We start from the raw sequence: 13,335 nt of genomic DNA, 5'->3' as shown, positions 1-13,335 counted from the left end.
ACCTCGTTTATCATCATTCATTAGCTCAGGCGCTCAGTCGTAACTAAGAGGGGAGGTCTGCGTTGGGCCAAGTGGTCCACTCCGCTGGGACTTATCCCGCCGATTTTTGTGGCATTTTGAAAGCGACGAAAGCTATTTCATCTTCCCCTGGGAGGGATGCTAGTCGATCGCGACCATCGCGGATTTGCCTCGCACAGGTTAACTCGCATTTCTTCAAGTGCGTTCTTCCCACCGTTTTGCTTGCCTGCAATGTGTTTTTATAAAAACTAAATAGTTAATAACGTTGTTTTGAATTTCCTAAGATGTAAGTGACATGTAGGTCCTTACCTGATCCGCCAGAACACCCGAGAAATCGTCATTACTTCGAGTCTGCTGTGTTTTTGAAAGAACCGCCATGTTGAAGTCACGAGCGAACAGATACCTGGGAAAACATTGACTGCATTCCTTCAGCGGTCATCTTTCTGAGAACAGCTGCCCACATTTGCTTATTTACTGAGCTTAGCTGAGATTTACTGTTATTTATTTCCTTCCATTCAATTTTCTGGGCTTTGATTACTGGTTATTTCGCTGAAGCGCTTCATTTCTTCCAAGATGCGTCCTGATCATGCAAGTGTCATTCTGTTGCTTTCGTATTTTTTTTCTTTGCTCAACCAAGTGTTTACTTCCGAAGTGGAGAGCAATGGATCGAGTTTCAAATGGGACACTCGTGGTTACGTGTTTTACTGTCCGTGCATGGGTAGGTTAGCTTAAATCAGTGTGCACATAACTAATGGTTTTTTTCAAGTATGCAACGTGATAATCTTTCCCCGAAGTTTTGTTTTAATATAGGAATAATTTCACTTCACATTTTAAATTTTTAATTGCACCTTGTAAGTTGCTGTTTTACCCATGTAAGGTGAAAGGGGGAGGGGGGGGGGGGGTGTAATTTAAAAGTTCCAGATAAAGTGGTGGAGCTGAGATCGTCAGAAATTTTGAAAGCAAACCTTTAAAGCCGTTTTAGGTATTTGGTGGTTACTTTAGTTAGTAGTTGGTTACAGAAAAACCTTATTTATTATAGCCATTAAAAATGTTAAGTGCAATTACCTTCGCCACCTAACCCAGTGAGACCCAGAGCCCACAGCCCAAACCACCACTGAAATTTTAAGCTAAAGCCAATTAAAACAAGGCACTTGTGACAGAACACATGTGGGTGTATTGGAATTTCAGAGGGGTTTTGTTTCTGGGTGCATAACGGCGCACAGTAGTCTTATAGCCCCGAAGAGTGACAGAAGAAAAATGGGCATGAGGGTTGATGACTCTCCTGGAAAAGAGAAATATTGCAATATTACAGTGTACTGTGAAAGATTGACATAAAAATATAGTCAAGGAAACAATGGAATTCTGATTTTTTTTTTAACCACCCGATGAAATTGGAATTGGTTTGAAAACTTGGGAGGTTCTAAAAAAAATTGAGGATTCAAAAAATCAGGTTTTCAGCTGTTCTCAAAATGAATTGGAATGCATGAAATAAAAAGATATATTTTGGATATGTTAGCCTATGAAAGCAATTAAGCCTAATATCATTTTCTTATAATTTATCTTTTCACAGGAAGATTTGGAAACCAAGCAGAACATTTTCTAGGAGCAATAGCATTTGCCAAGGCTCTTGACAGAACATTAATTCTTCCACCTTGGAGAACATATGTATGTTATATTTTGTCCTTCATTGCTTGACTTGCACCACAGGGTTTTCCTCTTCCCCATACCCAAATCTATCCAGAGGTTAAAATAAAAATATTAATGCCACAAATGCTTCCTTTACATCAAAGGAAGCTAATAAATACAATAGGTTACCAAGAAAACTCAGGGAGGAGCAGTGACCTCATGGTTAGTGCGCTCATCTCCGGAGCGTTTGGTTGGGGTTTGAGCCGTGACATTGAGCGGGACATTGTGTTGTGTTCTTGGGCAAGAGACTTTACTCTCACAGTGCCTCTCTCAACCCAGGTGTATAAATGGGTACTGGCAAACTTAATGCTGGGGGTAGCCCTGCGATGGACTGGCATCCCATCTGGGAGGGGGGGGAGGGGAGTGAGGGTAGAAATACTCTTAGTCTCTTCATGCAACAGAAACTGGGATAAGCTCTGGCCTGATGGGCCACTTGGCTTGTATGCAGACTTTACCTAGCTAGCTAGCTACCTACCTACCTACCTTTCCTTACCAAGAAAACACCAAAGGAGTCAGAAATAAGGCACTCAGGTGAGGATGGGGAAGATTGATGGATTTAGGCAAGCAGCAAACATGACTACTAAGACATGTTATTTCTGTGCTCATATAGTTAACAAATTGAAATGCTAGGAATTGAAAAGACCAATAAAATTATTGTGCAGCTGGTTACTGGTCTGAAAAGCTATAACTGTCCTTATTACATGGCTAGCTAGTGACCGGGCAAGATGAACCAAATCCTGCACTGTGATTGGCTACCCAAGCAGGCAGGCAGCCATCTCAGCCCAGTAACATGTAAAAGACAGAAGTCGGCCAATATCTAGCCATTTTGACCTCATGCTTGGTCAATAACCCATATGTACCAGCATTCAGTCAAATTTATGTATTGTGTATTCATGATTATTATATTAATTTTCCAACAGAAAAATGTCCCTTTCTCTGACTTTTTTCAAGTGGAACCTCTTCAATCTTACCACAGAGTTATTTTAGCAGAAGATTTTATGAAACATTTAGCCTCCACTTACTGGCCCAAAGGAAAAAGGCGTGGCTACTGCTGGCTACCTCCTAGCTCCAAAGCAAAGTGTGTTATGAAGGTACAGTTGGTACTAAAATAAGTTTAACTTCCTAAGTTGAGAATGATCATTTGAAAATAATAGTGAAACAGAAAATCTCATGAGAAGAAAACACTTTTCTTAACAGGTGACTGACTTAAAGAAGACTTAACTGAGAAAACTGAATTGATACCTTAATCTCTGTGTTTTAACCCTGCTGTGAGTAACTGGGCCCAGATGGGCCTATGTCAATGTATAAGGTTTTACTGAAGCTGTAAAGGAATCCAGACCACACTGTCTTTCTAATTTAGGAAGGAAATCCTTTCAAACCCTTTTGGGATGGACTGGAGGTGGACTTTGATGAGAAAATTGTCTACCATCTTGGAGTTCATGTGTGGGACCCTTATGAGAGAGATCAGTGGCAAAGAGAGTAAGTTCTGAAGATACCCTCTGTTCTCTCTGTTCTTAGTTATAATTACTAATGGTCAGAATTTTTCTTAGTGGAAGGGGAACGGGGGTGGGTGGCTGGTATCTTGGGGTTGCAGAATCCATGGAAAATGCCCCCAAAATTTTGCAGTTTGAGAATTGGAACCTAATTGAAAACTGTCACACCAGAACTACTAACAATGCAACAATGTGGAAATTACAATGAAGTACTGTCCAGAGTGTTTTATAAAGGCGTGACAGTGGAAAAAAGATCCATTTCAATAATTATTTCAATCATTATTACACAGATTTCCACCATCAAGTCACCCTGTTCTTGCATTCAGGGGAGCTCCTGCCAGTTACCCAGTAGAAGAACAGAATCGTCACGCACATGCTTTTCTAAAGTGGTCCGACAAGATAAACCATGAGGTGGATGAGTATATTCAAAACACTTTGCCCAAAGGGCCATTTGTTGGAATTCATCTACGCAACGGAATTGATTGGGTAAAGAAAGTTTAATTTTTTTTATTCAAAACACTTTGCCAAAAGGGCCATTTGTTGGAATTCATCTATGCAATAGAATTGATTGGGTACAGAAAGTTTAATTTTTAACAATATTCATTTTGGTGTTAATCCTCTTAATCTGACTAAGCCCCACCCAGCCAGACAGTATGATAATCTTGTTTTTAAAAAGGTACCATATTTGGCAAATCGTTTTTGAACATTTTTAAAGTTTTCACTTTCTTTTTCATGTTAGTTGATTTGGTTTGGTGATAGTTAGTTCGGGCTTCAGCCTTATCAACTGTCACCCCATAGAAATCTCAGACTCATAATCTAGTTGTAGAAACACGATTTTAACCAATCAGAATGCATATTTTCTTTGAGCTATTTTCTAAAGGTTTGTAATACACTGTGCATGTGAAAGATACAACTACATAGCTCTCTTCATGGAGGCATTGCTTACCAATGATAGAAGCCAATATTATTGTTTTCTTCATTTCTTTCTTCCAGAAAAATGCTTGTGAGCATGCACCAGGCATGCCTCAATACATGGCATCACCGCAGTGTCTGGGGTATACCCGCTACAGAACTGTCACTAAGGATCTTTGTTTCCCTCCCAAACAAGACATTCTCAACCGCACTGAGCAAGCTGTGAGGACATATGGTGCCAGGGCCGTGTTTGTGGCCACTGATAATGATCCAATGATTGATCATTTGAATTTCAGACTTAAAGGGCTGGATGTAAGTTGATTGTAAAATTATGTTTTATGTACATATTGGCGTATTATCAATGTGGAGACCCTTTGGATTCGAGTCGAACATTTGTTCAGCATAGTAAATGGTTTGGACGCGGCCAGGAGTATCAGTAGTTCGTATAGTGTGATCGTCCGGGTGAGGGTAGTTCTGAAGAGAATTGTTGTTGACTGACGTTTCGACAACCTGAACGGAAGTCATCTTTAGCGTCAAGTGAATAGTGTTAGTCAGTAAATGATGTTGTTATAAGACTTACAAGTCTGGTCCGTTGAAAGTGATTGAGTGATTACTAAAATCAACCAATGACTGCTGGCAAACTTTGCACTAGTCTTTTAGCCAAGACCATCACGGCTAAACTGACCAATCACTTTCAACGGACCAGACTTATAACATCATTGACTGACTAACACTATTCACTTGACTCTGAAGATGACTTCCGCTCAGGTTGTCGAAACATCAGACAACAACAACAGTTCTTTTCATAACTACCCTCACCCAGACAATCACACAAGACGAACTATTTGGCCAACTATTTGATCATCACAAGCAGTTCTAAAATTTTCACCCATTAGTATTGGACTATTGAGCACAAGCTGCCCAGGCCCACGATATTGTAAATTAAAAGTATTTGAGTTGAACTTTTTAGCTAGAATACGGCATTAGACGAAGAAAATGCTAAGTAAACAGCTACAAAAGAAACGAAATCGTCAAACTTTGTGCAGTGCATAATTTCATTTGGAATTTGGTTTTTCTTCCCCTTTTACTAAGCCGATATGATAAACTAAAAGTATTTGCGTGAAACTTAAGAGGTAGAATAATGCATCGGATGAGGACAATTTTAAACAGCCACGAAAGTAACGTAAGTGTCAAACTTTGCAAAGCAGATAATTACGTTTTGAATTGATTTTTCCTTCCCCTTTTACTAATTTTTTTGTTTTTGTTTCCAATCCAATTTCAGGTAAAAGTTTTCCATCTCAACCCATCGCTGCCGCAGATAGACCTTGCCATTTTAGGCAGAGCTGACTTTTTCATCGGCAACTGCGTGTCATCGTTTTCCTCATTTGTCAAACGTGAAAGAGATTTTAGTGGAAAGCCTTCTTCGTTCTGGGCTTTTGATGAAAATCAACATCAGTAACTACAGCCGTTGGTTACCTTTTTGGAATACAATCAGTCTCGAGTACAGGCACCAATAAGATGGGTATTCGGATTTTTCCGGAACCTTTATTCCGAAACTCAGAAAGGACCTAAAACGAAGACAACTTGCGTAGAGGCTGTTAACGTCCCTGTACCACTTTAGTGGGCCCTCTGTATAACGGTTATGGTGCAGCAGAATGGAATAACGGGCCAGAACAACGATGCTGAACGTGTAGCACGTTTTTGGGCCTGTAGCGCGATAACAGGCGTTTAGTTATCTAGTTCAGAAAAAAATACTTACTGAAATTTATTATGCATAACAGTGCTATTACAAACAATTCTCGTGTCCCGCAGCTCAGTACTCCACTTGAAGACTTGAAAACCATTTTCCAATCAAAATTCACGTCAAAATATGTCTTGTCAATGGCACTTTATTGGCATGTATCACTATTTTTCCTCGCAATGACAACCATCTCAAAGATGGTCAGTTCTGTCTGAACAGAGCTGAAATTACTTTCGTGTACTGCTATACATACAATAGTGCCTCCACTTATATTTCACTCTGAAAGCGCCAAGCTGTGAAGTTTCTACATGTTTCCGAATTACAATTGCGTTGATCAAAACGAGTGGATTTGAAATTTGATTAAAAAAATATCTCCAGTTGTCCTTTGAAAGGGGGCAACTGTTTCAACTCTAGGGGCGGATCTAGAGGGATGGTGCAGGAGGTACGCTGGGGTACTGGGTGAAGCCTGGTTGAAGCCTTCTTCTTCGTATTCGCTTTTAAAATTTGTTCACCTCACCAGTCAGTAACGTCATTCCTTAGTGGTGCACCCCTCTTAAGAAAAATCCTGGATTCGCCCTTGAGCTCAAAATCAGTCCGAGCAGGCTTTCACAGCCTTTAGCCAAGATTTTCTCGCCTATGGAAAACGCAAAAAGAAATTGTCACAGAACTTCAGTTTTATTGCAAAAAAGTATAATTTTCCAAGCGTTTTTTGTTTAGTGATATTCATGAAAGACTGCAAGAATAGAAACAGATTACAAGGCACTCTCCTCGGCGTTTCTGGGCTTCAGCTATAGCGTGCAAAATCATATAGAATATAGCAATGACATGATTCCTTGCAACGAGTTCTTCGCGTTCAGGCACCGATATGTTGATAAAGGAAAAAGTCCACTTTGCCCTCTCCTATTGTTTATTTACAATGTCCCCATTTAGCACAACAGTGCTAAATGGCCTCCCTGAACTCTCCCCACCATATATGCTCATATAGTACATGGTGTAAGTAAAATCCAAAGCCACGAAATAAAACCGTCGGAACTGCTGAAAACAAGCAAATCACCGACATCGCAATCTCACCAGTGCACCATTTCCAATAGACTACTTTCGATATATTAAAATTCAGCTTGGCAGCGAGGCCTAGAGGACTTAAACAAAGAAAATTGAATGACCATGTTTATTCATTTCTTTTGTTTGTGTCCTCCAGGTCTCCCTATCAAGCTGAAGTCGAAAGTGGCCCAAGCCCTGTGCCTTTTTGCTGGCCGCGGTGAGTTGAGGCGAGGAATGCGCCAGAAAAGCATTCTGGGTTAGTTGAAGCACATGGAAAGCAGCGGCCGTTGTCAATGTTGAAACTCCGAGAAGGTTTGTTGAATTTCTGCTTGTTTTTACTCTGTTACTCTGCAGAAAAGCTTTCATACCAAACTGCAATAGTGGCTTAAACTAACTACTAAACAAATGACTAGTCATGAAAGCACACAGTTAATTTGTTAACGAAAATACTGGACCTCGACCACAACCCACGTCCAAGCAACACGTACGTTGGATTCAAGCAAACTCGTTAACAATTTGGTTACTCCAGCTTTTTTTCCGCAACCATCAAGTCTTTCTTCATCATTCTTTGCCACAAGTTCTTTTCCCGTGGGTTGCGAATAGCCGTATATCAATTTTTAAGTTTAGGGAAATTGAATGTCGGCTTTCATTCAACTTTGATGGAAGTATGGAAAGAAAGAGAATGCGATCTTCACAGTTATATTTCAGCTTAGTGAGAGAAGGCCTGAAAAAAAATAGAGGCTCCAACAGAACCCTCCAGCTCGCGATTTCATGTCATGCCTCCCATTCGCCTAACTTTTGTCAAACTCCAGATTTATCTCTTGATTAAATCTGAAGACTGGAGAAAAAAAATGTAAATGTTTAGTATTTTTATAGGCCATATTCATATTTTTGAGACCAGACTGGAACTAGCTTACAGTGGTGGCTATCATAGAAGAATATTGTAGAAAACAAAGCTGATGCAACTTGCATGATTCTCCTGCCTTAGCCAAAATTGCAACCTGTCAGATGTGCTCTAAGTACACACTCTGGTTTGACATACAATTCTCTGTGTTACATCCTATTATCTAAGCTAACACAAGATACATATCCAAATGCGGTAAGACACTACAGTAGGTCCGGTCCACATGGCCTGTTCTAGGAACACAAAGGTCATAGGTTTGCCAGATCCTGAACATTTTCTTCAGGCTTTCTTTTCAGCTGCTTTAGTTGAAATACAACTGTGAAGATCTTGTTCTTTTTGTTTCTCCATGCATTGTTGTTATCAGCTTGGTGTAGTTTGTATTGTTGGATAAGCAAACGGGTGTGAATAATAATATTATTGAGCCTGATGTGGTTGAACATTGCATTCACTGGGATGATGAGTATATCAAACTTTCGTTCTTCTGATACAACACATGAGTGAAAACGTTTCTGAACTGACCAGTGAATTCAATGCATTTGCTTGCTTGGATGCCATTCTGGTTCCCAAACTTTGACTCTTACTTGCTAAATGTATGTTGACATATTGGTTGATCTTTCCACAGGGCAAAATGCAGAAGGTGACCACAATGAAAAAGGGCAGGGACCCACCACTGAAATTAACATCCAATTGTGGGGTATGTGTCATACCTAAGAATGCTGCTCTTGAGTTCTTCACTAAGTATTTGTTGCTTAAGCCCTTCTTTGTTTTTTTGTAATTTAGGTCATATGGTGCTTTTACCAGATATATGTAGCATTGACCTTCTTTCGTGCTCCTCAATGCACAAAAAATGTTCTGAGGGAATGTAATGTGTTCTGAAATTGCCCAATAACATGAAGCCAAAAGGGCAATTTCTGAGTTGCTGTTGGCCTGTTCATACCTGGAACCTCCACATCTCTTGATTAATAATTTAGGAACTTCATTAATAAGCTGTGGATCGATAAGACTGCGAAGTGTATTTTACTATTTGTACAACAGTGCTCTGATGGCTGGTACCAAAATAGAGATATTATTGTGTTTTGATCAGCATTATTAGTGAGGCAAATGTTCACTACAAGATTTGTAACACAAGACTGTCTAATAGTTATTTATTTTTTGTCGAGTTTACTTTGTCACTGCAGTGATGACAAAAGAAGGCTTAATAGATGAGTGGAGTACTACCCCACTTTGCAGTGAATGCAAACAAGAATGTCTGAGCAGTGTAGTGAATCTTTTGCCCCTTTGTATGTTATATGCTTGATGGAAATCCTCTTCTTTAACCTTTGATACACTAACATCCTTTTATTATTACATCAGCATCTTTCATATCCTTGAGATGGAGTCAAACTACTGACAATAAATATTTAAATCCCCTGTAGAGGTAAGCCTTTAATCAATTTTCTTGGCCCAGAAACACTGCATAGAGGCAGTAATTTTTTTTAGCTTAGTTTATTGTTAGTAGGGAAAATGTCTGTAATGCACAGACACAAGACATAATTAAACATTTTTTAATTATCTTTCAAAACCAGTATATGCAATTGCTTTTTGCACAACTTTGTCAATAGTCTTGTACCTGCATACAGTCAACAATAACTTGGACAAAGTAATAAACTGAAGTCTGCTGTTTTGGGGAATTGTTTGACATCAGATTCCCAAATGAAAGCACTATAGACCCTTCTCATTAATGGCTGCCAATTTAAAATTCTTTTGTATACATTTAAATTAGCCTCACTAAACTTGTTTGGGAGTAAAAATTCTTTTGAATTATCTACTCAAAAACGAGGTTAGTCAGGTTAATTTTAATAGTTACAAAAGAATTTATAATTGGCAGCCATTTATGAAAAGGGTCTATGTGTATGTGTTTTGTCAAGTTGTAAAGGTTTTTGACAACTGCTAATAAATAAGTGTTGCTGGATGATGAGACTTTGCAGAGGTATTGACTGCATGTCATTTATCATGGCAGTGCAGAATGACTCACTGAATTTAAGTCGCTGACAGTTTGTGTTCTTCAGATTTTTTTTTGACTACTTTCTGACACAAGTTGTTATTTTTTAAGTTCTTGCCAGTAGAACTTAATTCTATCTCTGTCTTAGGGCTTCACATCTCTTGTAAAATGAGGGGAAGAAAGTGGATTGGTAAAAGATAGGTGGAAGATCAATTCACAAGTCTCATGGCAAAATGAATATTGAACTGTTCAGTGGCTTTGGAAACCATTTTACATGCAAAAAGGGTAAGTAGTGCAGCTGCAACTTCATGTTTTTATTCAGATTTTCATGAGTGGCAAAGACAAAGGAAAGCTGATGTGATCTCGTTTTTACATCTTAGACAATTTTGATGTTAAGTTTGAAAGTAACAACCCTTAAAAGGAGCAAATGTTTGAAAGTGGCCCCTAAATTGTATTTGTTAACAAATTCGTAACCCTAGCAACCCTCTGAAAGTACCAAATTACCTCAAAAGTACCACCCTTGAGAAACATTGCAAGCAACACATGCAACTAGCTGCACCAAACTGATGGGAGACATCCCTCACACCAAAAACAATCTATGCCCGTACTCCGTTGTACTTACTGTAAATTGTTACATCAGAAATTTCCTTTGAAAAAGTTTACTCTCTAGCCTGGAAATGATCATTGGCATGCCACACAATGCAAGCATGTCATAATGTGTATTATCTCTTCAAAACTTCTCTTCTTCTCTTCAGTTTATGTAATTTTTTGGGGGGGAGGGGGGGCATGCAGTGATGGAGTATGAATTTCTTCACCTGATCTAATTCTGAAGACATTTTCCTTAAGTTTAACTGAGCATGCCCTCGAAAAGGGGACTGTGGTGTACTTGTAATAACATTTGTTTACCTGACACTTGGCAGCATGTTAAAACACTCTATTTTTGTAATGCAGGATACAGAAACAGAACATTTCCTAGCATTACGATGAAGGTAATAATATTATAGTTATTATTGACATTCAGTTGACAAGCGCAATTAATTCCATTTGCTGTTACTTGTTCTTCTGTCAGTAGATGTTGATGTTTTTTCATTGTCTTTGAATCCAGCCATTAGCCAAGGAAAAATCTTGTGTATAACCAATAACAGGTGCCTGTGTACATCTGTAGCAAATGCCCCCTAAGCTTAATTGCATCAAATTTAAAATCAATGTGAAACCCATTCTGTTGCATTGATGATTAACCATTGTGTGCTGAATTTGCCATGTGGCTTCACAAACGAGCTTTTTAAATCTGAGCAACAGAATTGCCCATTTTTCTTGTACATGACAAAGACATGTGGTGCCATACATTTGAGTACAGCAATCAAAACTTGAATCTGTTTTTCTCTTCTGTAGCTTAGCTTCAAGTGGAGGAAAAAGATTGAAGTAATCTGAATGAAGCTACATACCCTCTTGATATGTCAGGACTCTGTGTAAGTTATTTGTCTTTTTACTCTTCTTACATTTAAGGGATACCTATAGTACATGCAAAGCTGTCAATATTTTGCAGATAGAATAATTTCAGTGATTGTATGGGTCCAAAATATTGTAATTAGTTTATTTTAAGGCTTCAGCATTACTGCAGTTAAAGCCTCTACTGTCTTGGTTGATCTGAAACTAAAATACATTGTACATAGTAGTTCTACACTTGTTCCACTCTCAAGTGCCTGTCATAATTAATTTTGTTATCATCCAGATGATGATGTGTGCTGTTGATGGTGGGGTGTGATAACCCTGCGACAGATGCACTAGTGATGACAATTCAAGCACAGGGGCCATCTGATGGATTCAACAACATGTAAAATTTGTGAAAATATTGAAGGGGCACAGCCAGGATAAAACATGGTAAAAATTTAAAATGCTCTCTAGCTGAAATGATTAAAAAATTACAAGCTTTCGACAGCCTGAACTACAGTCTTCGACGGTTAAAGTGTGAATGACAAGAAACAAAGAAAAATCAGCCAGAGATCATTTTAAATTTCTACCACATTAAATTTGGTTTGTGCATAAAGTTTGATATCTACACAGTTTTGCATTTGTCTGTAAGTTGCGACCATTTATGTGGAAGAATGTCCGATTGTGCAGAAATTCCTTCCAACACCTTTCTCTGCCATTCTGACCTTCAAAAAAAAAAACTATTTCACCACCTGCAGACAGGTTGCTTTTGGTGCAGAGGTTTTCATAAAGCTCTACAGCTCCATGCTCAAGCAAATTCACTTTTTAAACTTATTAATGGTGTTGTTAGAGTACTAGTTAAGTGTATAGTCTTAAGTTTACGATTTTTGGTAACAACAGAGACAAATGTGTTTGTATTTCACAACATTGCACTTACAGATGGTTATATTCTTCAAAGGCATACTTCAAATTGCAACTGCAATTTTTAAAGAACTGGAGGGCAATGGTAAGGGTCATCCCAACCACACCTAGAGGCAACCCTCCTTCAGTCCCAACAATGCGGGAGTGGCTCTTGCCGTTGGAAGTTGACTGTTGTGGTGAGTATTGAAAATAGGCCCTTTGCACGATGCAGTCACATGGTATGGAAAAATTATGCTGGGATGCAAGTTACACAGTAAAGGTAAAGGGTAAAGTCTGCATACGAGCCAAGTGGCCCATCAGGCCGGAGCTTATCCCAGTTTCTGTAGCATGAAGCGACTAGGAGTAGTTCTACTCCCCCCTGGATGGGATGCTAGTCCATCGCAGGGCTACCCCCAGCATTAAGTTCACCGGTACCCATTTATACACCTGGGTGGAGAGAGGCACTGTGAGAGTAAAGCGTCTTGCCCAAGAACACAACACAATGTCCCCGGTCAGGGCTCGAACCCGGACCGCTTGATCCGGAGACGAGCGCACTAACCATGAGGCCACCGCGCCTCCCATCACTGTGCAAGTTACACTGGGACTTTCAAAACAAAGGAAAGTCAGGCTGGACTGGTATGAGTTCCTTCGTTTTGGAAGTGTTACATAACTGTGTAACTTGCGTCCCAGCATAGTTAATTCTGTACCATGTGACTGGATCCTGCAAAGGGCCTATTAGCTTTTCCATCTTCCGTCTCTATTTTTAGTCTTCGCAAATTAGTGATATGTAATAGAGAATATGTGTCGAAGTAACAATGAAAACAGTGATAAAACTGAGTGGATATTTATGTTGTTTTTTTTTTTTACAGTTTCTTGTCTTGTTTCAAAACAAGCATCGTGCAAGAGAGGATACATGAAAGACTGGAAGGAAAGAGAAAATTGACTTAGAGGGAAAAGGGCAAGAAGAAGAAAAGAAATGAAATACATATGAAAGTAACAGAAAATAAATCAATGAATATTTTTAATCTGTGATGATTCCAATTTACTAATTGTGGTGTTGATGTTTGTAAAACTTAAATACATTGTGGCTAAAAATGGCTAATTTATTATATTTAGTTGTCTTTTTGTTATTCTAGTTGCCTTTTTTATTCTGGGATGTCAGATGACAATCTTCAGAATTGCATATGAATTGCAATAGTAGGTCTTCTCTGTATACTGGGTGGATGTC

At 39.0% G+C, this 13,335-nt stretch overlaps 2 protein-coding genes, 1 long non-coding RNA gene and 2 other non-coding genes across 17 annotated transcripts; 4 read left to right on the top strand and 1 right to left on the bottom strand.

Annotated features, from left to right (window-relative positions):
• Positions 1-2: 2 nt before the first annotated feature.
• Positions 3-404, bottom strand: LOC149097096 (uncharacterized). Its single transcript, XR_016204048.1, has 2 exons — positions 328-404; positions 3-244 (listed from the first exon to the last, which is right to left on the bottom strand). It is a non-coding gene; the product is annotated as an uncharacterized LOC149097096 (long non-coding RNA).
• Positions 405-479: 75 nt separating this feature from the next.
• On the top strand, positions 480-6,190 carry LOC110048407 (GDP-fucose protein O-fucosyltransferase 1-like). 2 transcript variants are annotated; one of them, XM_089278974.1, is made up of 7 exons: positions 480-736; positions 1,589-1,683; positions 2,625-2,795; positions 3,065-3,183; positions 3,488-3,683; positions 4,191-4,421; positions 5,392-6,190. In XM_089278974.1, exons 1-7 carry the CDS (start codon positions 592-594, stop codon positions 5,566-5,568), a joined length of 1,134 nt encoding a protein of 377 aa, XP_089135100.1. In that variant the 5' UTR covers positions 480-591; the 3' UTR covers positions 5,569-6,190. The 2 variants fall into 2 exon arrangements, with proteins under 2 accessions (XP_089135100.1, XP_089135101.1); XM_089278975.1 differs by having other exon boundaries at positions 677-740.
• A 913-nt stretch (positions 6,191-7,103) lies between these two features.
• Positions 7,104-13,132, top strand: LOC110048351 (uncharacterized). 12 transcript variants are annotated; one of them, XR_016204045.1, is made up of 9 exons: positions 7,105-7,203; positions 8,418-8,489; positions 9,149-9,212; positions 9,925-10,061; positions 10,728-10,765; positions 11,169-11,245; positions 11,509-11,610; positions 12,166-12,304; positions 12,977-13,132. XR_016204045.1 is itself a non-coding variant. In XM_089278977.1 (9 exons), exons 7-9 carry the CDS (start codon positions 11,528-11,530, stop codon positions 13,048-13,050), a joined length of 315 nt encoding a protein of 104 aa, XP_089135103.1. In that variant the 5' UTR covers positions 7,105-7,203; positions 8,418-8,489; positions 9,149-9,212; positions 9,925-10,061; positions 10,728-10,765; positions 11,169-11,245; positions 11,509-11,527; the 3' UTR covers positions 13,051-13,132. The 12 variants fall into 12 exon arrangements, 6 of the variants coding, with proteins under 6 accessions (XP_089135103.1, XP_089135108.1, XP_089135106.1 ...); XR_016204044.1 differs by having other exon boundaries at positions 11,509-11,657; XR_016204043.1 differs by having other exon boundaries at positions 11,509-11,657; positions 12,147-12,304.
• LOC149097095 (small nucleolar RNA SNORD36) lies at positions 10,563-10,636 on the top strand. Its single transcript, XR_016204421.1, has one exon. It is a non-coding gene; the product is annotated as a small nucleolar RNA SNORD36 (small nucleolar RNA).
• On the top strand, positions 10,999-11,073 carry LOC149097094 (small nucleolar RNA SNORD36). The gene has a single exon (XR_016204417.1). It is a non-coding gene; the product is annotated as a small nucleolar RNA SNORD36 (small nucleolar RNA).
• Positions 13,133-13,335: the final 203 nt, after the last annotated feature.

Source organism: Orbicella faveolata, unplaced genomic scaffold (assembly GCF_042242905.1).
Source record: "Orbicella faveolata isolate gen_17 unplaced genomic scaffold, um_ofav_v1 contig_47, whole genome shotgun sequence".
Classification (NCBI taxonomy): Eukaryota; Metazoa; Cnidaria; class Anthozoa; order Scleractinia; family Merulinidae; genus Orbicella; species Orbicella faveolata.
The sequence above is the reverse complement of the archived record's forward strand: the minus strand, read 5'-3'. Positions and strand labels throughout refer to the sequence as shown.